Source organism: Budorcas taxicolor, chromosome 1 (genome assembly GCF_023091745.1).
Source record: "Budorcas taxicolor isolate Tak-1 chromosome 1, Takin1.1, whole genome shotgun sequence".
Lineage (NCBI taxonomy): Eukaryota > Metazoa > Chordata > Mammalia > Artiodactyla > Bovidae > Budorcas > Budorcas taxicolor.
In genome coordinates this window covers 29,864,444-29,888,771 of record NC_068910.1, presented here as the reverse complement: position 1 = coordinate 29,888,771, position 24,328 = coordinate 29,864,444, and the positions used below count along the sequence as shown (strand labels likewise).

Genomic DNA, 24,328 nt, shown 5'->3' with positions numbered 1-24,328 from the left:
TTTAAGGTAAAAGTCATTCCAAGTACCTTGAGGTCATAAAATAGCCACATTTTGAGTGTTATTAAGCAGGAGGGGATGTGCTTACCAAGGAGTAAGGCTTCATTTTACCTAGTTAAATGCTCAGGGTGGACATTTGGTTTACTTAGCCCTTTTGAACGGGTACAAATATGGGCTCTCAATGGCTTATTTAAACCACATTTGGAAAAAGCAACTGAAAACAGAGTGTCACCCTAAAGTCTTAAAAATCAACTATTCCTGTTTTTGTTGCTGTTGTTATTAAGGTTTTCAGTAATTTTATCTTAAATCCAGGTTGTGTTGAGGGCCTAAATGTCATGAAAATATTGATAGTAGAATGAGGCAAACCTCTTTTTACATAATTAAGCAGCACTCATAAGAATACTGAGTAAAATGGATACAAGGGTTTTTAGTTTTCAGATTTTAGGCTTTGATTCCACCCTCTGATTGCCAGAGCTCCTGTGTATGGTAAAACTCATTGAAATTTCAGGTTTTTAGCCTTTTGCCCATTGGAAAATCTAGTTAACGGGCCACAGAACAGGCATCCTCAGCGTGTGGTCTGAACCATCTGTAAACTGGATATCCAGACCACAGTCTAGAACCCAGGCAGTTTCCCTTTGCAGTAGTTGTCTGCATCCTTCCCACCTGCCCCCCTCCATTGGTATATGACTTGCATGTGTAGGTTCATGTTGCAGATTTCATACGTTTAAAGTTGCTTTTCCACCCCTTGCTGTCTCTGACATTCATGTTTATGCATTTCAATATAAGAATGTGTCATCAGTGATGTGAAATCCGTTTTCTTGTGAACAAATGCTCATATTCAGACCCATATAAATTAGACTGTTTTGAAATACCTCGTGGGCCCTGTCTCAGATGTCTACCCATTGAGGTGGTCTTGAATGGCAGCCTCGACTTAACTTCGTAAATTTCGTTTTTTATGGTAAATGGTTATCTCCAGCAGCCCCACACAGCTTCTCTCTGGAAGCCTTTTATTTGGTGCTAACTGTGTGCTCAGCGATACATAACGACAGTTTGCAGTGGTGGGGACGGAAGAGGGCAGCCCCTCTGCAGGACTGTAAACTACACCTTAGTAGATGCGTGAACATCCTGGTAACTTAAATTTTCCTTTTTTTGTTTCTCCATTTCACTTAATGATTTTCTATGTATTGTTGCAGACATCTCAACAGTGAGCATGCGCTGGACGATAGAAGTACAGCCCAATGTAGAGTTCAAATGCAGGTTGTACAGCAGTTAGAGCTACAGGTAAAAACCACATTTATTTTTGATATTACCTCAGTATTCCTCCACTTCCAAATTTCTGTAGTGTTCTGTAATGAGTTCCTGTGTACTCATTATTGAATGGAAGGTTCAAAATCTGATGTTGTCCTTTCTTTTCTTTGATCTTCTTTTATGTTATTGTATTTTATTTATTTTCCTCTTTGGGAAGGTTCAGCTTCAGTTCATTCTTGGACACTGCTGCTCAGACATCTCACAGTTCTGTGCATCTCTGTGTATGCCGCCAAGCCTCAGCCACTGCTTTTTAGCTTTTCCATCTCTCTCTCACTTGACCTCCCTTCTCTCTTTTCCTTTTTAAGTTTACTGGTTATCTGTTGTTGGTCTGAGCCCCCACTGTTGCTAATATTATTAACTCGAAGTTAGGAAGACAAGCTGGGGAGAGATGTGGGGAGTGAATGAATGGAGAGCGAGCGAGAGAGAACATGAGTGTGGGCAACACGGGGCAAGCCAGTGCACATGCAAGCCTGTTTTCCAAAGTTAAAATAGACGGTATATGTGGATTTATGCATCATTTTTCATTGTCCCCCTTTGCTGTCCGTCACTGAGAACAACTGAGAGTTCACTATACATTTTAAATATGTACACACACCCACACATACATACAAACGTATATTTAGGTACATACGATCTATATTATGTGCATACCATTTAGAGAGAGGGAGAGGATCATGTGTTTGGAAATCCACTGGGCCATGTAGAACATATGACTACAGAAAATTGACTTGTGCAGATTTTTCTGTGGCTCACATTTGGTTTGGGTGCATTTTAAATGTGAGTTCTACTTCCTGATGTAACTTGTTGATGAAGCACCATGTTTTAGCAGTCATTCCCTCCTTGGTATAATTAATAGAAAATCAGTTTCTGAAAGTAAAAATTGGGTCAGAAATGGATATTATTAAAATGTAGAATTGCACAAGGCTGACCCTACAAACCCCATTTATGCAGCCGAGTTCCAAAATGCTTTTGAGTGCTTGATGACTCACTGTGGCTTCTTCCTCTGGCTGGTTTAGTGTAGGCAAGAGGTTAGCCGACTCGGGGAAATTAAAACAATGTTGTACATTATATTGTTACCAGCCATTGAAAAGCCTATTTTGTATGCAAGACAGCAATGCCGAGATATATGAAGAGCCCTGGGCTAAGTACAGTAGATAATTACATCTGGAATTTTACTGAGTTAAGTCATTTATAGCTTCAAACAGTTGCAGAGAAAAATCAGCCAAAACACACTTAAACTTTTTGTTGTGACTTTCCAGGATAGAAAGGATTTTTTTTTTAATTAGTTATGATGGATCACTTATTATTATTATTTTTTTTAGTCAGAATGTGTCAAAAGTTATTTTAAGTATTTTTGCATTCAGACTATAGATATGAACTTACTAGGACAGTGGGGTATTTATCCAGGCAAAGGGCACATTGTAAACCGCCCCCCCCCCCCAAATTCTTATATAAGTCTTTGGAAACATTTAAATTCAACATGGCTTACTGAGAAGGAAAGGAGTGTGTTTATCTCACTCCCAGAGTTCACCTGTGATTAAAGCATGGGAAGCCCCTGAAGGACTGAATTGAATAGGACCAGCTCTGTGGCTGTTGCTTCCTGAACTTACATGTTTCAGTGGTGGTGGTGTTTTTATAAAGTGGTCCAGATTCTTGCATTTATGTATTTAATTGATGAAATTCTTAATGATCAGCTAGAATAAATTGTTGAACAGAGCTGTCATGGTTCGCCTAAGTTGGCATTCCAGACCGCAGATTTTGAGTGCAAGGCCATGATTAACTAACCTTTTATTCATTATCCCTCATTATCCAAAAGCAGCAGTTGGGAGAAGGAAAGGAGTTAGACGATCAGTAAGTCAGACGGTTATCTCCCGGCACTGTTGATGTTTTGTTTTGGTGAACGTGGCATGGCAATGGTACAGACCTATATGATGGTTCTTAGATTGTTTGTGGATTTCATTTATTCATAGATGTCCCTTCATCCTCCAGTCTCGCCTCAAACCCAAGGCAGGTTTTTCAGCTTTTAATAAGAATCAGAGATGCTCATCTTTCTGGAAGTTACTGTGTGGTAGTTACCTGTGATATTCCTTATGATATTTCTTGAACAACTTTGCTTTAATGGAAGATGGCAGGGCCGGTTCGGAAGAGTTCCAAGCTTCTGAGGATTGCTAGAAGAATGAGAACTGCAGCCCCTGGGCCGCATCTGATGAGCTAAGACAGGTTTTTGCATTTTGAATAGTTGGGGTGAGGGAGGTAAGAATCACAAGAAGAATGAACTATATGAAATTCAGATTTCAGCATCCGTGTGTAAGGTTGCATTGGAACATGGCCATGCCCTTTGAGTTATGCATTATGTGTGGCTGCTTTTGCTCTACAACAGAGAAGTTGAGTAATCGCAACAGAATCCCTATGGCCTAAAAGCTGAAAATCCCTAAAGCTGAAAATGTTTACTATCTGGCTGGTCCTTGCAGAAAAAGTTTCCTAAGCAGTCCTTAGTCTAGAGAATCAAAAAAACAATTGGCATCACATTCTTAGCAACTTGTTCTGAGAGGTTGCCGGCTTCCTAAGGACCAGCTCACCCGTTTTTCTTCATTTTTCTTCACCTTGGTGTGTAAAACCCGTGTCACCATATTGGTCAGGTTCCCCGGAGGGCAGCTTCACATGCCAGTCCTTGCTGCTGTTGGTGGTCATGGAGAGTTAGCTGAGCGGTATTCATCCATCCATCCATTCATCTACTTACGCATTTAGCAGACATCACCCTGAGCCTATACCGTGGAAGAGCCTTGTTGGAGCCACCAAGGGGTAAAAGAATGTGTGAGACAGATGGGACTGTCCCCCTGGTTCCTACGTTCCAGAGAAAAAGAATAGAGTGTAAGTAAGTCTCCAGTGGCACTGCTCATTCACTGGGAAGTGCTTGCTGTCAGTAATGCATTTTTGAAAACTCCAGAAACATGCTCAGAAGACTTCAGTGCAAGATTAGGGCCATACCCAAACAGTGATTATTTAATCTAATGAAATACACAAGAAAATGTCAGCAATTTTTAGTACTGAAGGAACCCATGCCCAACGCCCTTATCAATGATTAGGCGGACAACATTTGGATTGCAGAGAGTGTGGTGCAGAGGACAGTTAGACTCACAGCCACTCATTTGAGGTTTCCTGTTTCTCTGATATTTGTATTTCTGTGTTTGTGCTCCCCCGTTTGCCATTTCATGCACCATGTCTGGAAAGGTACTTTGTAATTGGCTAATGGCGTTGTGCCCGTAGAGTCTGAGGTACTGGGGAAGCGACGTCTGTGCAGCAGCAGGAGCATGTAAGGTGGTGCTCTCTGTCTCAGCAGCCTTTCCGTCTTGCTTCCCATTGACATTGGCCCCACACACACACACCCCCTCTGCTCAGCATGATGTATCTGGTCTTGTAGAGGGGGTCCTCTGCACGTGACTGACCCAAAAGGGCTACTTCTGTTTCCCCTAAAGCATTTCCTGGTCCAGGAAATACCTGAATTTCCAAGTTATCTCAAAGTCTATTACACAATTACCATGTATTAACTTGAATTTGAAAACTGTTTGCACCTCTGAGCACGACAGGAAAGAGCAATCAAGACCTGAGCATATTCCCAAAGGGCAATCACTCAGAGGAGGAGGAGACAGCCCCCCACCGCCCAGATTCTCTCAGCAAAGCAGTACTGAGGCCTCTGGCGTTTACTCTGGGGGCAAGGTCACACGTGCGCCCCCATTGTAAAAACAAACCCTGTAAGCTCAAATTGGATCTTAGAGTAGAGATCACGAGGTTCATTGTGTCTACCCTGGAGAATCACTGTGAAAGGATTGCACTGGAGAATTGGGGAGGGCAGCATCAGCCCCAGATGTGACCAAAACCAGGGAAACCCCTGGAGTGCTGTCCCACGTAGCTTGCCAGACCCCAAATCTAAACCCCAGAAACCTCAACTCTGACCCCAAGCAGGAGGTCCTGGTGTTTCTTACCTGTAGTGAAACCTCCATAAAAGAATTCGATTCAGTTTTTTTAAAAGATCACCCTTGCTCGCCTCAGGGGATAGAGGCAGGACTGGTTTCCCTTCCTGGTGTTATCTGCATTTGAGCCAAATGGAGGAGCCTTTAAGATTCTCATGGCAGAGTTCAAGCCACCAGGCGGAAATCAGGATGTTGGGTTGCTGCTGCTTTATGGAGTCTAATTTAGACCTATCTATGCAGCACTGTGGGTGAGAGGCATCTGTCTTGCGTGTGTTTTTATTGGAAGATATCAAAATATATAATGCACATTCTCTTAGCAGTGGACTATTTACGTAGAATTTGTTGACAGTGAAATGATGGTTAATTCAGTTCTTATGTTACACCCTGTTACTGGTTTCACTGAAGGAAGAGGGTGTCGAAAAGACATCTTAGTGGGCATTCAAAGCCTTTTTGAATATTTCTGAGTTCATTTCATTATTACAAAGGCAGTTGTAATTTTTTGACATTTATCAATGGACTGGATGGGGATTAACCCCAGCTGTTACCAGGAAGCCGAGAAATTACGTGAGGTCCTACCCTGGACACTTAGGCGCCTAGCATGAAGACAGATGGACACCATAGAAATCATTTGGATCGAGGACAGGGAATGTCCCTTTTGAGGTCAGGGAATGTATTTTAAGATTGCATCTGTTAGCTGTTCTCTGTCGACAGATTTTTCTGGACAATAGGCAGTCATGGAAATGAGTTAGGACTGGAGGAGGAAAAATCCCCACAGTCAGTATGTGTGGCCTTCTGTGGGTCATGAAATGTCCAGCTCCCTGCCCCACAGGGCAAGGGCGCCACAGGTGGGAACATGGTGAGCGTCTGGTTGCCCACCCCCAGCACCACGGCCAGGGCTGTACAGAAGCACCCAAAGGCTGCTTCTGAGCGTTGAGCACCTCCTGTCCCCTGGATTTAAATCCGTACTCATCCCATTATCTGGGTTCATTCGCCTGGGAGGGAGATGCTCGTGAGCTCTCTCAGTCGTTCAGTTGGCGATGTGATCACACACAAGATATCTCAGTGGCTGGGTCAGAATTCCATTTGGGGAAAAGGGAAGGGCATCCCATTTGACAGACAACAGGAGAAAAAGAAGCCTGCAGATGGACTTATTGTGTCTTAGAAAGCTGAGATGTTCTTGGTATCAATACAGTTTTCTGGACATATCTATTCAATTTAATTCTGCTTTGTGACCATGTAACTTGCTTAGTCATTAGCTCATCCTCTTTGGTGTATAAAGATGGGTCTGGAAAGAAAGAAAAAAGAAGCCTTGAAGGTTTGGCCTGTTCATCATGTCCAGAGCTCCACATGTGTCAGGGGTAGGGCCAAGGACAGGTTTCCTGCAACCCCTCAGCCGCAAGGCCCTTTAAAGTGAATATTGAAAGCAACCAAGGAGCATAGGAGCCATCCAGCTGATGGGGAAGATCTACTTGGCCCTGGCAGGGGTTGGGGGTGGAGGGATGTGAACCTGTTATCCACGACTCAGTTTGTTTCCATTCAGTCACTGTTTATCAGGCACCTAGTGTATTCCAAGCTCGGGATATAGATAAGTGAGGCAGTTTCTTCCTTCCTACAATGTGGAGAGGGTAAGACTACTAGGTCTGTAACTGCCCTCAAGGCAGAGTTTGAGGTGGGGGGAGTCACTGTGGAGGGGTCAGTAGAAGAGCCTGGCAAGGACATTCCAGGTCGCAGGAGCCACTTGAGGGATGTGCCTAGGTTGTGGGGTGAGGGAGACTGAGAGTGGAGGGATACTGGGTTCTTTTTAAAATTAATCTGTTCAACAGGCTGTGATGGTGGCCAGCCGCTGCAGTTTGCTTTCCTGGGACTTGGGGGTTCCCGAGACTTGGGATCTTCTGTTTCAGAACAGGGAAAGTCCTGAGCAAACTGGGATGAGTTGGTTACCCTCATGATCTGTTTGAATCCATTGGCTGTAGAAAATATCTAGTATGCCCATGTTCTGCTTGTTGCATTAAGGAGCTCGAAAACCATTTGAAAGAATGTTTATCAAGCCCCTACTCTATAGTCAAGACACTGTCCTAGTGAATTTACCCTCAGGTTCATTGAATCCCCACAGCCCCCAATTCAAAACCCTGTTTCTTTCACCCCAGGGGTCATGTTTTAAAGGGAGAGTCTAACATTTGGAAGTCAGTACGTGTCTCACACTTAATGAGCATGTTTAACATAATATTTCTTCTTGCTGTTTGAGAAGCTGTTTCTAAGTGGATGGTGATCGTCCTCTGAGAGTCAGAATAGTGCCCCCCTGGCCCCGCAGAGATGAGGAAACTGAGGTGTAGAAGATCTAACTAACTTGTTCAAAGGTGATGGGCAGGCCGCCACCTTTGGAATCTGTCTTCCTTTCTTGCTCAGTGCTGTTGGATGGCTTTGTACCCGGGGTCATCAGGGCTTTGTTAGACAGGAGAATATTTTCCTCTACCCTTTTAAGTTTTTCTGCCTGGTCTAAGAATTCAGTTGACAGGAGAGAGTAAGAGGAGAAAATCAAGCAAAAGTTTAGCAAGATGGTATACATGGGAGAGACCCAGGAAAAGTGAGTCATCTATCAGAATGGTCCAAACCCTCGCAGTGAATACCATCTTCAGCTGAAGACAAAAGAGGGTATTGGGAGTAGGGCTTTGGAACTTCAAAGGCGAGAAAGGCAGTTCACAGAGGGATGGAAAAGTCAGTAAATAAATGTTGTGTGGCCACAGGGAGACAGTGGGGCGCAGAGTGGACTCTGATCTCAGGGCCCTGCAGAGTTCCTCACCCCCCACCTCCTGGCCTGTACTCTGTGCAGATCTGCTAGTGCTGGCTCTGTTCTGACAGGCCCTTGCAATTCTTTTAGGGAAAGGAAGGTCAGAGATTCTGAGTCTTTGGGGCCATGATTCTTTTAAGCTCAAAATAATCATCTGCATGCCAGAGAGACATTTTGAGGTCGCAAGTTTTAACTGCGATCCACCCCGCTAGGTTCTCTGCACACACCCAGGCCTTGCAGATCAAGGGTTTGGAAACACGGCCGGTGGGGCCGCACTCTCCTCTGCCTTAAGGAGCTTTCTCCCGAGAAGTTCGTGGTAGGCGGGGCCTGGGCTGGGGCTCGGTGATGCTGGGCCCACGCGGAAGGTTTCCAAATCCATCCACCCCAGGAACTGTGAGCTCTAAGAAAATGTCAGCAGGAAGGGGAGTGCACAGGCCGCAGCCGCGGAGGGAGACAGGCAGCCTCACACAGACGCGTCACCGTGGGGACTCATGTGATCCCTCCGCCATCAGCAGGGCAGTTTGCGATCACACCAACTTCCGGGACATCGGCCAGTGTGTTACCTGTCTCCGATGCCCTTTGGGCCTTTCTAACCCCCTTCGAAGCGGCACTTAGAACCGCACCTCACAACTGGGCCTCCCCAGCCTTCTGACTCTGAACAAGCTCAAAGGGTGGTGGGAACAGAGAGATTAACAGCATCAGAGTTTCGTGGCGCCACTGCTCTGACAGGGGCCGAGGAAAAGGAGGGAGGGTCTCTGCGTGTCTCCCTTTCTCGTCCCCCCTTGGAAAACCAGGACGATTCTTTTTCATAATTTAAAATCCTGCTTTACTCCGGGAGCATTAGAATTCCTAGACTATGACAGAGTATCCGAGTGCGTCTGCTTGAAATGTCAAGAGAGTCTTTAATAATAACACGTGAGGAATGTTAAGATGGTGACAGAATACAATAAAAGTTGGGAAATTCTTCAATTGGGGTGAAATGAGCCGTAGGTTGCCTGCCCGCTGAGAGCCCGAGTTGGCCTTCAAGGCCGAGTTGTGAAGGTCTGTGAATGACCACCTCTGGATAGAGTGGCTGGGAGATAGCTATTTGGTAAATACTCCGTTTGGTAGGAGAATTTAATTTCTCCTCCTTCCAGTTGCTGCCCTCACCCCACCCCCAGCCACCCCCCCCTTTTTTTTTTTTACTTATTTTCCTCTTTTTGATAGTATGCCCTTGAGAGACCAGGTAACAAGATCCATTCTGCCTCCATCAGTTTGTTGGGACTGTCAGTGTGTACGCAGCGCCTCAGGGTATGGAGCCCGCTCCCGCTAAGGCACACTCAGTTCATAGAAGAGAGTGGTGTCTCCCCAACGCACCTCGTTAAACGTGGACCCTGGGTGTCCTTATTAGAAGCATTTACTCCTGCGTCCCTCCCCTGGAGAACTGGACAAGATTAGATCAGATCCTAGTCGCTGAAACTGGGGACCTCAGTCGGCTAATCCAGGCTTGCTTCTTTGTAACCTATGTGTGGCTAACAGTGTGCACCTGTGTGTGTGCGCACACATACACACACCCCAGGCTCTGCCTGCGTAGGTCAGGGTAGGAGATGGGAGGGAGGCAAAGATCTGAGTTCTCAGGTGGTGTCCCAGGCGATGCCAGGGATCACCCATTTGGGAAAGTCACACCAAGCATCGTGTCACCTGGGTTCTAGTCTTACTGTTGTCCCTTCCTAGCTCCACGGCCTCAGGTTAAGTTCTCCCCACGAACCTCAGTTTCCCCCCCCAACTATGAAACAAGGCATGAGAGCCAGAGGCCTTGGAGTAGCCTCAACAGCCTGTGAAATGGACTGAGTGGCCTGGCCCCTTCCTCTCTCCATCCTCTGTAATTCTAGTGTTTTTTCTGTCTCCTAAATCCTTCGCTTTTTTCAGAAGAATTCTTTTCTCATGAGTGAGAACCACCAAATTGGGCTTAAAATGATTAGTCCTCCTGAGAGTGTAGAATATGATTGTGTTCAATGAACTTCAGCCCATGTTGCCTTTTCTCTGCTAAAAGAATGAGTGTAATCTTCTTAGCTTTTACCTTTGAAGATGGTGCATGGGGCCCCCTGGCCTTCAGCAGTTATGGAGTGATACCCCTGTTACAGTCTTGGCCAGCATTGGCAGTCTGAAGGCTGACTTGAGGCCATGGGGAATAGAAGAGGGGGTGACCCGTATTGGTCAAGGGGAGAAAAAAACACTTTTTCAGGATGAGACAGATAAAAGTGAGAACCAAGGGAATAAATCCATGAGAAATGAGCATCATCTCTCCTAGCTTCCTGTTCCCTTCTTTAAAATGTCAAAATTCTCTCCCCAGTTAGCCCAGCTGCAAACTCCATCGAACCTCTGTTATGTTGATCCAGTTTCCAAACATCTACCTAGTCAGTAGAAGTCTAGATAGACTAGACTGATATAACTTTCCTTTAAAAAAAAAAGAATTTTTTTTTTTGAGCATTCATGAAGTGCTAGGCTTTGTGCTAAGCTTGTTATGTGCAAGAATTTATTTAATCCTCAAAACAACCCTTCAAAGTTCAGAGATTATTATTCCATATTTAGAAGGAGAAGTGAAAAGCTTGAAAAGGTTACATAATGTGCTCAGTGTCTCAGAGCCAGGATTCAAATCCTTCAAGTCTGTTAGCCCACGTCTTCTTTAACCCATTTTTGACTCTAGTCATTCTGCAGGGTTGGTGCACCAGGTTACTAATTTAAACAGACACTGCACATGCGGCTCCCCTTACTGTGTGGCCTCTTGTCATTCCTTTTAGGCTAGATACTCCTCCTGTACCCACCAGGAAAGCTCTGAGAGAGTAATTCTCTTTTCATACTACAACATAAAAGGATGTATAAATCTGTCAGCCAGATTTTTAGGTGACCTTTGGACTGAATTTTCCATCCTTTTCTTTGCCTGTCATGGGAGTCAGTTGATAAGGATATGCTAGACTATATTTGCTAATATTAAATGTGTGTATTCCCATATTATAACAAAGAAGGGATGCTGTGAAAATTGATGGGGGTGGTGAGCTCATGGAATGATGGCATTAAAAAACAGCAAAGAATCTGCAAGCTGTTTGAAGGACCAGTGAGTATTGTAAATGCAAGACAGCTACCGTAGAGAGAGGAGCCGATTTCACTCGGTATGAATTTGTAGCCATTTCTGCATAAAAATAAAAAGTGAATTTGGCGAGATTTTTTTTCTTTCAGTTGTCGAAAGTTTGTGTTAGAACTGTTATCAATGATAAAAATCCAAAATCCTTCCCAAGACTATATATGACATGCTAGTTTGCGCCAATAAACACAAACAAAAACGGATTTTTGCCTCTTTCTGTAACCTTGCCTGCCTTCTATAGTAAAGCAGAGTTAGGATAGTAGACTTGAGGTTGAGGCAAAATGAGGAACCTGGATAATTCTCAAAACGAATGATGAATCTAAGTGATATTTTTATGACGAAATAAGATTCCCTCCAGCAGTAAAGCACCAAGGTTGTGGAGGTGACTGGGTGTACAGATTCTCCACGTGTGTTTGCCATGTGGTGGTACCACCTTTGACCAGTAAAAGGTCAGTCTGGTAGACATTTGGATGGAACATAGAGGTAGTGGTTTCTTTTGATGCTGGGAATTTGGACCTCCTTCTTCTTGGTCTTTGTAATTGTTCCATCAACAATGTTTACCCCTAAATTAAGTCACAATTAATATTCATCAGACTCTTCAGTAAATATTGCCTCCCACCCTTAAATTTGTAGCATTTAGCACCACAGATGACTACTTGTTTTTAAAAAGAACAGAGATGCCTCCATTCCTCTGTCCCACGGTAATTTTAAAAGAAACCATTTTTCTTAATCTAAAAATGTTTTAGTTGTAACATTGAAGAACTTAGAACACTGACATGAAAAACAAATAACTGTAGAAAAATGCCATTGCTAACATTTTAATTGTTCTAACCGAGCCACTTTGGAAAACTGAATTCCTTTAGCATTATGTGTTCTGAGCATCTTTTAGTTTGGCTGTTCAATAACTGACTAAAGAACAGAGGATGAATAACATAAAGTGGCTCCTAATATGGTATCATTTTCATTTCCTGTTTGTGGAAAGATAAATGCTAACACTGTAAGGCTTCCCCACCCCCACCCCCACTTCTTAATTTATTCCTCCCCGAACCACACCACAAGGGAATAAAAAGGGAAAAAAAAAAAATCAAATGTGATATGGCTTGAGACTGAGTCATCGAGTTAGGATAAGTTGAAAGCTTTTTCCTTGTTTTTCCACTTTTTCCCTTTTCTCTGCCTTCCCCCAGTTCTTGAAACATCCTCCCTTCAAATGCACTTTGATTTTAAAAAGTGAGTCTTACTTGATTTGAGGGTAGGGGGGAAATAATTTTAGACTTACCAAAAATTAATTGATATTTTAAAGATTTACTGTTAATTATGTGACACGGAAGGACTGAGTCCCTTCCCGATTCTAAGGCATTATTTTGGACAAATAGTCTGTAAACGTCCTGAACTCAGATTTTTTTCCCACCCCATTCCTCTCCTCCTTCTCCTTCCCCTCCTCCCTCCCTCTCCCCTTCTCATATTAATCTCTTCCACAGCTTTTCTCTTAACTAAACCAGTATCTTTGGGGGGATACATTTCCTCCCTCTTCTGCAGTCATATTATGTCTCCTATGCTCAAGTGTCTTGAACTGTTGAAGATACCCTTGTGTAGGAGACAGTCGAGAGCCAGCATAAGAAAGCAGCCTTGTAACAAACAGCATCTGAGTCCCTACTGTGTACATCCAGTTAGGAACTCAGGTACCTTCAGAAGAGAATGTTTTCTAGAATGAGGAGACTTGAATTTTTGTCGCAATGTGACTAGCACATAGTAGGTACTCAGATACTGAGTCAGTGAAGGAATAAACCTTCTGTACATTCCTTTGGAAATGGGGACTTGTCCCCCCTTGTAGCTATCTGCCTGCCCCGTTAAAATTGCTTGCCTGGACTGTGTGCATCTCTGTCTACCTGTGAAGAAAGATGGAGTTAATTTTGCACAAGTGTATCTGTGTGTCTAGGAGTTTCTCCACAACCACAACAGATGAATTTACGAGTTTTCAGTTCCCTAGCTCATTTTCCTTTGGCTTCCTCATGAATCAGGTTGGTTAATAGGCGTGATTCACGGTTTTGTCTTGTAGCTGTCTGTGTTACATGGGACTCCTTGGTGCCAGTAGGTCTAGGACTTCCCAGTTAAAGGCTCATGCATCTTGTGTTGAGAAATCACACACCGACACCTCCAGTTACTCGGAGTTTGGCAGTGGTCGTATAGATTTCAAAACGATTAAGCAGTGATGCAAATTTTGTTGTATGCCAGGGGGCCATAGTGTAATTTGGAATATGTATCATTTGGGATATTTAAAGAGTAATGCATCTGTATTCAAAGAAATAACAGAGCATTTTTTCTCCCTACCAGCTTGCGAAAGACAAAGAGCGCCTGCAAGCCATGATGACCCACCTGCATGTGAAGTCTACAGAACCCAAAACTGCCCCTCAACCCGTAAGTACTACGTGACATCCGGGGGTACCTGACACTATTTCTTCTCTGCTTCCCTTCCGCAAGGGAGGAGGATCCCTAGTCTGGCAGCTCTAAATATTGAAAGACTTAAGTTCCATCTGGAACTTAAGTTACCTTTTATGAACAGTGCAGTGTGCTGGGCATTTAGGGAGATATATACAGGATGATTCAGGCCCAGTCCTCAGCCATGAGACCCCACAATCAGCTCTTCTTTGGGAGAGATGAGTGATGCTACGCCAATATACTAAAACATTCTATGACAGCTCTTTGGAAGGAAAAAACAAAAACAGAACAAAAAGCAATCTTTCTGATTTCTCATTGGTAGAAACACAGAGAGAGGAAGGCAGAAGAAAAAAATGTATGTTGGCATGGTTTAGCCAAGAGACAGTGGGTATGAGAAAAGGGTTGAGGGATGGTCCAGTCCAGTCTGAGAGCAAAGAAGGAGGAAATGCTGAGAGTCAGAGGCTATAATTACTGGAGAACATCTAATGGTTACTAGAGAGTTGGAAGTGAAAATGACTCTTTCAAAGTGAGATTGAACATGGTACCCTGAAATTACATTTCACTTTCAGGAATCTCTTACTACTTGCCTTATTTCCCCTTCCTTTGACCTTGAAAAGTGTCATGCAAGCACAGACAATATCAAAATGGAAGGATGCTATCTGGACCCCAGATCCTGTCTTGGGCCTCATTCCCTGTTTTACCTTGATGGTTTTCAGTTATTTTTCTTGTATACTTATACAGTTCTCAAAATCTAATTGCTTCAACTAATTTTTCACAATGGAGAGAGTGCTTTGCTTCTTGATTTTTAAGATTTGTAAAATTTAAGGGTACACTGCTTTTATTTGATTTTGCTTGGAGTCACTGTGTGAAAATTAATTGAGCGTTGACAATCTATAGTTAGTACCAGCAATTTTAATCAATATGCAATGATGCAGCATAATGGCAAAGTATTGGTTTATCTGTTTTGACTGGTTTTTTTCTATAAATAAAGCAAACATACACCCATATATATATGATTTATGGTGATAGAAATAAAACGGAGTCAGACTATTAACCCAGCAAATATGGTAGCCTGCCAAGATGCAGTTGGCAGACAAAATTAATGTCTGAAACAGAACACATTACTGAGATATAGGACATAAAATCATTAAACACTTTGCACATCCATTTTTACTAGGAAAGAGCCCTTGGTTTCCATGTATTTTGCAGTAAATGGCTGTAGGACCAAATGTGTAGGCCACCCAAAAGAAAGAATAAGGCCTTTTGGTATTGTGTAGTCATTAGTCAGCCGTGCTCTAGGTGCTATTCCTATCAACCCCTTCTTTTAATGAGGCTCCTAGGAATAATGTGAACCCCGCTAAAACAAATTGGTAAGATCCTTGCATGATCCCACTGAGTTCTTCAGCAGTTTGAGCTGGTGGCAAGGGGAGCTGATCATCTTGGAACTCTCTGGACATCTTCAGATGGTTTCTATTCATTAGGGAAATAGTTTTCTCCAGGATAAAGGGTTTGCATCTCTAAACCCAGCGACAAGGGAGAGAATGAGATGACTTACTCCATGAATTAAGAACAGTAATATGAGGTCAGATATTAAATAGGATTAGAATAATATGTGGACTCAGCACTCTAGGAATGGACTCGTTTAGGATCATGAGGCTTCTTGGTGAGAGGAGGGGGGATGAAAGCAGGAAAGGAATTGAGACACCCTAGGGGGCACTCCACGAGCCATCATGGGGCTGGGTGCAGGCCTGGAGCGCCATATATATAAGCTTCCAGAGGCCACAAAGGGACCCTTGGGATTCTCCATGAGGACCCATGTTAAGCAGCCAGTGAACAGGGAAGAGCTGTCCTGGCGGAAACGTACAGGGCAGGAAGGTTTGTCTTCATTAGTATTTAAAAAAAATGTTTTACATGCTAGAAAATTATAACTTGGAAGGGGACCTCCTACTAAATTTATTTTTAACTGCTCTATTGAAAATTCTTTACCACTAGTCAACATTATCTCTTAGTAGCTCAGCACAGTATTTCTTTATTAAAAGAAATAGGCACGAATATTTTTGACTGAAAAATTAATAGCTTTTGAATTCATACACAGCAGGTTTTCTTTTGCAAAGAAGTCCAATATCGCTGCACAGCACTTCTATAACCATTTATTTGGAGTCCAAGTCAAACCTTTGACAGCTAGAGCAGTGCTACAAGCCAATATAAAGAACTCCAAGATGTAAACCAACAATAGGCCGCCTGTGTGAGGTTTGCCATTGTCAAATACATAGATTGTTTGGATTAGTTTATGTAAATGTACTGTTGTATTACCCTTTGGAAGAAAAAAAAAGATCACATTTGTGTATGAAAAGTGGTTCCTTTCACAGGCAGCATTATAAATCCCTTATCCTTTAACTTACATGTAAGAAGTAAAAATTGGTGCCTGACAAGCAGATATTGTGTGACACTCTGTTGCCAGAGAGAACCTGCCTTCTTTTCATTTATTTGAAAATAGAAAATTTTATTATAGATACCATCTTATAAATCAGGAATTATTAAAATATGTATAGGTGAGGCATTGGGAAATTAATTATAAAAGGTAGACATGTAGTGTTTTGCACACATTTTTTACTTCCTTGCTGTAAAAAGGGGAGGGGACACAGGCATAGAGCAAACCCTCAATTCTTTCAACTTTAGGGATATAGAGTTATCTGATCAGTTCTAAGGTGTAAAAGACTCCCCTTTGCCTGTAATTAATTTATTCCTCCCAAAATAATAGAATGCACAGTGTATGTTCAAACATGCATCCTCCTAGACTCTGATTTGAAAGAAGCAGTTCCTGGGATTCAGATCCAATCCTTGCTGGGGACGCTCATGTTAGAGTCTTGCCAGGAAGTTTGTTAAGTTTTTTTCTTTTTTCCATTTCTGTTTAAAAGGAACTTGGTGTTTATTTTAAAATCCTTAGTCACTAAGTGATAGAATGCTTTGCTGTAAACGTTGCTTTTCACTAAATGCCATTTGGGTGGTAAGTGTCATTTGCTGTGTCCAGTCACCCAGCCAGTTCCCATTTCCCTGCATCAAAGAAACTGCCAAAACCTTCTTGGATTGTTCTGACATCAGCCCCTAGACGTGTTTGCTGGATCCTGTTGTGGAACTCATGTTCCCATTTGGCTTGTCAGAGGATATTCTCATCTGGGGAGAGTAGCAAGGTTTTAGACGTGGGTCTGACCTCGACCCCTCACCCTGGGAAGCATCTAGGTGAGCTGAACAGGGGTTCACAGGCGTCCTGTTCCACAGGTGCCTCCTGCAGCATCTCTCCCTGCTTGCTTGAACGTCTTTTAAAAGGACAAAAACCTCTCCTTTTGTAATCATACCCAGGACTCAAATTACAGCGCACACTGTTTTTGTAAAGAGAATTTCTGAATTTAAAATCAAAGTAATTGCATCAGTGAATATTTATGGAACGTGCGACTGGGAAACATAGGGTAGGAAAATAGGGCAGACCCGTCCCTGCCACCGAGTGTGTCTTGTGGGAGACCTGCACTCCACGGGAGTGTGTGGACCACCATCCCTGGCGGTGGGAGTGAGGAAGCCCCATGGCCCCAGTGCCATCTGAGATGTGACGTAAAAGAGGAATGGGAGGAAGGAGAAGGAAATGAGCTTTCATGCTTCCTGCCGAGGGGTTAAGATAGGTGCGGGTGTTTGAGGAAGGGAACCGGGAGAAGAAAGTCTGTGATGAAGATCAGAGTGGAGGAGGGCAAAGAATAGCCAATGTCAGCCAAAAGAAGCTTTTGATTTCTAATGTTATTTATAAGCTTTCAGTGTTTGTAAGGCTGGGCCGTGTTTACCAGAGCAGCTGCAGATTCTAGCACGGGAGTTACACAGTGTAAAGCTGGGCCTGTCATATGGCCAGAATGGCCACGAGTGTTGTAGGCTGGCGTTTCCAAAGATTCATCTCTCTTCCATGTTCGGCAAAGCACAAGTGAAAAACCAAGGGATCGTAAACTGTCCTAATGAGAGTGATATTCTTTTGTTCCACACTCAGTACCAGTAATGTTCTCGAGGTAAACACCACAGTGGGTTGCTTGAGGGCGAATGTCTCCATGCTTACTCCATGGAGAATTTCCTGAGTTGTTTCTTTGGAGGGAGGCCACACTCGGAGGATAAAACAATAACCACCTCTACCGCCGAGAAGCATGTCTGTATTAATACTTGATTAAGCTGTTAAGGAGTTTTGAAAAAGATTTTTTCACTATCATAATGTCAGGAAGATACTGTAAATCATATTTTATAATCTTGAGAACATGAGAGGTAGGTTTAGCTTTAGGGTATTCCTACTCTCCAGAGAACAGCTCCCAACCCTGGTGAAACCACATTCCTTCAGGTTTGGTGGGCAAGTAACTACAGTGTAGGTAGAATCTCCTTTCTGAAAATGTTATAAAACACAGGAACTTGGCTATTCGAAGCAAAAGGCAGTATTAGATTTTCCTTTGTACACATTCTCTTTTCCTCCAACCATAGCAATTAGGACTGTTTGGAAGTAGTTCTTAGCTACTATAAAAACTGTGTGTGTCCCCCACCAGCCCCTCAAAAGCAGGGGAGCTCCTTTAACTCTTAATGAAATGGGTGATCCTGTGGGCTGTTGGCTGCAGCCTGGCTGTTGAGTTGGAGAAGTAATTTGAGGCCATCATAAAAAGAGATTTGCAAAAACAAGCAATGTTTATATACGGTTTCTCGTGAAGCCCCCCGTGCTGAGGTTCGGTGTCAGTGGCGATTGCCTTCTCGGTCACTGTCCTACACGGGGCCAGAGCTCAGGCAGTGGTGAGACTAGGCGGACGGAGTTGTGCTCAAGGTCACCCCCTGCCCAGCAACACCCACCTACCCCACCCCGCGGTCTGGGAACGTCCCTCCGGTTCCTCCATCCTCAGAAAGGCCATCTCTGAACACAAGGGATTCGTGTCTAGAATTCACCTGCTCAGCAGGTCAGTCAAACCAGCAACAGAAAAACGAGTGGGCGCAAGAGTCCCTACTGAGCGCCGGGTCCCTCAGAGTCTGGGTTTCAGGTTTGCCTTTTGTTCTCAGAATCTGTTCTGAAACAAAGCAGGAACACAAACAAAAACACACAGGAATTCTGATGGGAATCCTTATGACAAGTCTGTTTCTGTCCTGGGTTTACATCAGCAGTGCGTTGATTTTTTTAAAAAATGGGAGTGACTCACCGTCTTTTAAAGAGAGAGCAGAGGTTACTGTTTAAAAACGAAAAGATAAATCTTTGTTTCACAGGGGGGCTCAGCAGAGTATTGAGTACTGGGCAGCTGATGTGGTCCCAGTTGTTTGGATGGGTAAGATTTCTAGGAGAGTCCCCCTGGAACTGTCCTGGAAGAAAAACCGAGAGTTGAGAGTGGACAGAAATTAAAAAATAAAATAAAACCCTATGGCAATCTGAAGTGACATAAGAATTCAGCTTTTGGCTGGCGTTTCAGAGATTATCTTTGCCGAAATCATCACATGATGGAAACTCGCCATGTAGAAAATATCAGAGTTACTAACTTTTCTAAACATAGCAACTTCTTTTTAAATAGAAAATGAACACAATCTGAAAAATAGGAAAAGAAACCCTCCCAGTCCCATCCCTTCCTGCTCTAGGCCCCAAGAAAAAATTCTCTCTTCCAACCTGAGCTACAGTCAGAACGAAGCACTTGTGCGTTCATTTTTAATTGATGAATGTTTTAAGCTCTAGTAGTTTACAATTCAGATGAATCTTTCAAGATTACAGCACATCTCTCACTGTTCCCAGTTTGCTCTTCTAAGTCTGTAATTAATTTGGGGGTGGTGGTGGAGGGGTCCACTTTTTTTCAGAGAGACCTTAATTAAAAGAGCAAGTTTGGTTTGAACACAGAACCTGTCTTGAAACGTTCCCCCAGCTCCATCTTCTCACCCCCTAGTGACCTTCCTCCCCAGAGATGGTTTCTCCTCGAGACCAGCATGTGATCATGCAGCCTGAGTTTAAAAGTTAAGAAACTTCGATCACACTTGACAAGGTTGACATTTCATTAACTTGTTGGTTCAGCCTTCAAATGATTTCATGAGGCGAAGCCCCCTCTGTTTGGAGTTTACAGCTTTTTGTTCTTCCTTCCCTCACAGGCTACAGTCGTGTTTAATTTGGAATCAGGGTTCCTTTGGCAAATTAGCAATTAGAACAATTTTGTGGGAATATGTATATGTGTCATTAGTTTCCCTGCAAATTAATAGCAAGGGCAGAGGTCAGGCAGAAATTTTCCACTTGACTGCAGTTCCTCTATGGAGACTTGGCACTTGGTTCTGGAACGGCCACAGCTGCTCTCAGCCACCCTCTTCCTCTCCGAACTGTCTTTTAATTAGTTTACCTCATAGCCATCATTACAAATATTACTGCCTCCCCTCCTCGAAATAAAATCACTGTTTCTACAAAATATTCCCGTGACATCTTGCACTAGTGTGCATTGATGGTGGGTCAGTTGAATGCAGCATTTAATCATTAGATCACCTCCATCCACGTCTCCTAATGAGAGTCCTTACAATATATTTTTATCTGGTAATTAGCCGAGATTGGCTGCTTCCTCTGTGGCTTATTAGAGACAGCCCAGCGGTGGGTGTGAATCACGGTGTCATTTGTCAAGCCTGGTAAAAATCCCCTCTCTGCTCTCTCCTGGCTTGGTGTTGATTTCCCCTGGTTACCTGTGTTTCACAGGCTCCAGAAAATTCAGCTGCCTCTCTGTTGTCAGGGATTGTGCTAACCGGGAGGGATTTTCTGTTTTACTGTTGCTTTTGGGGTAGAAACAGTCCAAGTCTTAAGACCTTTGCCAGAGCTGCAAGAATGACATTCTTTTCACGTTTTATGACTTCGTACCCATATTGTGGGGCTTGTCTATTCTTGTAGGTGAGCTCCCAAAAGATGGGCCTGCACTTGCTGAATGTTCCCGTGAGTTTGGGCTTTTGGCAGTGAACTAGAACCCAGTGGACTTGATGATCTTCCTCACAGAACTGGAAAGGGCCATGCATATTTCTTGAGGACATTGTATTTATACTATCATTTTCATTACCTTTTAAAGAGCACTATGGTGTTTAGGGTAATGTTCTTCAGCCAAGAAGCCAAAAAGCAGAGTGGGTTCTCGGAATTGCTTTATGATTGTTATGCCTATCTTCCTTTCATCAGGGTCTGCATTTGACGGTAAGCCCTCCAAGGGCAGCAGTCTTCTGCTCTGTCCCTGTTCTGGTCATTGCAGTTTCCGTTGCTGTCGTCTGCTCGGAAATATTTATTGAATGCCATTTATAAGCAAGAATAAAAGCTAATCCCCAGGTCCTTTCCAAAAATGAGCATGTTGAAAAAGGAACCTGGTTCATGTTTATCTTTCCCATTATCTGGGCAGAAGGAGAATATTATACAAAGGGCCTAGAATCACAAGTGTGTATTTGACTTTGAGTCCAGATTGTGAATATGGGCAAGTTATTTAATCTCTGATGAGCCCCTGTCTGCTTCTCTGTAAAATATGAGCGTAACATCTCAAGTATTCGTGATGGTATGAGAATTTCAGTGAAACCAGGCAGTGGCAAGGGGTTTACCACATTGTGTTTACAAATGGCACCCATGACTTTCCTGGGCATTTGGATACTCTTAGGCCTAACAGCATCTGATTTTTACAAGTTGTTTATTCATGAGCATTAGACTGGTTGCTTGGGCTGCTGGATGTTTAGATACACTGTTCCTCTACTTGGTCAGTGAGTAGGGCCTAAGGTGAAGTGGTGGTCACCCCAGCCTTCCCCCGGGACCCCCAGAACAGTTCCATCCTGTGAGTGCCCCACAAGACTTTTAGCACTTGGGCTGCAAATGTGTGTCCAGAAGTTGCCAGCATTGGTGGAAAAGAGCTCCCAGCGTCTGCCCAGCTTGCCGGGGGATCCCTAAGGATGGTGCCATCTCCATAGCTTGCTCTTATCAGGTATAGGGGAGCCTGGGGTAGGAATTGGGTGGAGCTGGGAGGGGTGTGTCTGATGTTGGCTGAGCCAGCATTTCAAGGGAGGAATAAAAAGGAAAACCCAACCCAAAGCCTCACCCAGCATTCAGTTTCCAGCACCATGTTTATCTTTTTCTGTCAGTATTTCCTCAACAGTATTTGATTTTTCTCATTACTAGGGCATGAGAAAGGTTGAGTCTTCCTAACAAAATTGGAGTTAGGACTCTTACAGTGGTGAAACAGACTTAATTTGTTAAGTGATTCAAACTTTGGTTTCAGGCAGATATTGATACCGTTAGTGAACCCAGGTCTAGCTGCTCACCACTCAAAGGCCAGTAAATTGGCCAGGTGGGTGGAAAGGAAAGTTTGCTTTATTTTGGATGTCAGCAACGGGGAGTGGTGAGGGGAGGCGCCTGTCCAAAGGCCAGTTCCCTCCACTGATAATCAGGGGGCAAGAGCTTTTATAGACAGACAGAGGGGGCTACATGCAGAAACAGCGCTGTCAGCTCTGGCGGTCATCTTTAAGTTGGTCATCGGTGGTCTGCCCAGCGTCATCTTGATTGTCTTCAGTAGTTAATCTTGATTCCCAGGGTCAGTCAGTTCCCATTTCCTTGAGGCCACTTCTTGGGATTGTGGCAGCTTCTGTCGTGGCTACATTCTGCTCATCATGTAGCCTTCTCCTGCCTGGTGGGGATTTCAGTATCTGCAAACAGCTTGCAGGACATGGCTCAGAATATTATCTATAGCCCTTGAGGGACTAAAGGTCTGGGCCTGTGCTTAGTGGCTACAGTGTTACGATCGGGTCTCCTCTGTTTTCCTTTGTTTCTTCTGTGTGTTCTCACTTCTCAGATGAAGCTTATTCCTTGGCTAAGGCTTTTCCACAGACAGGCAAGGACATGGTGGGTGGGAGTGAGGCCCACAGGCTCCTGCTCCACTTTGATACCAAGTAATCCTGCTCTGCTAAACTTTTTTGGATTGGAGGTAGCTGCAGGTTTCTGAGAGAGCACGTCCGAGTAAACTGCAAGAACTGTGTCGAAAACAACCAAGTTCTTCAGTGGAGCCAGATACAGTGTTTCAGTAGCAAGCAGATTTTTGGAAGGTTGGGGGAGGACAGGCTTATATTTCCAGTATTATTAAGAGAAACAGTTCAAGGCAAAGGCAAAACAGGTAATAGGAAGGAAGGCCCAAAACAGAACTCGTTTGTCTTCCCCCATGCTACTGCAAATAACTAGTAGGTATTTCTTTACTTGAAGCACTGGATTACTCCATTTTATTACTACACATTTGAAACTAGAGGGAAAAAAATGAGATTTTATTTTTTATAGTTCCAGCTCTCCTATGCCATGTTTGTTTTAAATGAATGGATTCCAATCCTGCATTGGATAAGAGTTTAATGAAGATGACACATAAAGCTTTCAAAGAGGACTCTCTGCCAACTGATGGAGCTAAATGAATGTCTAGTGGGTTGGTTCCACTCTTTTAATAGGTCATGGGCCAGGCCCTTCTGCAGTAGTTCTCATCCCTGAAGTGTCATCCTGGAGTTGAGTGAGCCTGTCCCAGTGTGGTGTAGCCACTGGCAGCACGTGGCTGTTTAAATAAAATTGTGACTTTTTTTGAGAGTGAGGAAAAATAGCTTCTCTGTTGTACTAGCCCAATTCAGAAAGGTTTGTCACAGAGCTCAGGTCGATACCATTGTATCATCACAACTGGTGTTTCCTGAAACATCAGTGTTGGTGGGGCTACAAGGACTCTATCTCCCTCTTCGAGGTTTACGAGGCATAGTAGGCTATAAAAGAGGGGTGTGAAGTTGTGATTAAAGAAACATCATGACCCAGAATTTCTCACACTCACCAGGCTAATAAGTAACCCCTTTTGTGTCTGTAAATACTTAGTTAAATGTCTTTGGAAAAAAACTGTTTCAGCAATAGGAAAGGAGGACATTGCAAGAGATATTTAATAACCTATATGTGGAAAGAATCTGAAAAAGGATATGTGTGTGGATCTGAATCACTTAGCTGCTACTGCTGCTAAGTCGCTTCAGTTGTGTCCGACTCTGTGCGATCCCATAGACGGCAGCCCACCAGGCTCCCCCGTCCCTGGGATTCTCCAGGCAAGAACACTGGAGTGGGTTGCCATTTCCTTCTCCAATGCATGAAAGCGAAAAGTGAAAGGGAAGTCGCTCAGTCGTGTCTGACCCTCAGCGACCCCATGGACTGCAGCTTACCAGGCTCCTCCGTCCATGGCATTTTCCAGGCAAGAGTACTGGAGTGGGGTGCCGTTGCCTTCTCCAAATCACTTAGCTGTGTACCTATAAATCAACTGCAATGAAAAGAATCATAGGAAAGGATGCTAGAAATTTTAATAAACAGCTTTTACATGGGAAGTCCCCTCCTGTTTCAGCTGGTGATAAACATCTACTTAGAGGCTTAACTCTGGCCAGGCCTCCCCGTGTCTTTCCCGCTGGATCTCGGTGCGTTCTCGGTGGCTCTTCTAAGCATTCTTCCTTTCCTCACAGCTGAATCTGGTATCCAGTGTCACCCTCTCCAAGTCTGCGTCAGAGGCTTCTCCACAGAGCTTACCTCATACTCCTACGACCCCCACTGCCCCCATCACTCCCGTCACCCAAGGCCCCTCCGTCATCACCACCACCAGCATGCACACGGTGGGCCCCATCCGCAGGCGGTACTCAGACAAATACAACGTGCCCATCTCTTCAGGTAGATCCTCTATTTTT

At 43.8% G+C, this 24,328-nt stretch overlaps 1 protein-coding gene across 3 annotated transcripts in view; it reads left to right on the top strand.

Moving 5' to 3' along the window:
• Window positions 1-24,328, top strand: part of FOXP1 (forkhead box P1) — a 620,529-nt gene that overhangs the window by 578,728 nt on the left and 17,473 nt on the right. For all 3 annotated transcript variants that reach the window (XM_052637104.1, XM_052636448.1, XM_052635792.1), the window contains exons 13-15: window positions 1,191-1,278; window positions 13,517-13,600; window positions 24,110-24,311. In XM_052637104.1, coding sequence (XP_052493064.1) covers window positions 1,191-1,278; window positions 13,517-13,600; window positions 24,110-24,311 — 374 coding nt within the window. The remainder of the gene's footprint in view (window positions 1-1,190; window positions 1,279-13,516; window positions 13,601-24,109; window positions 24,312-24,328) is intronic.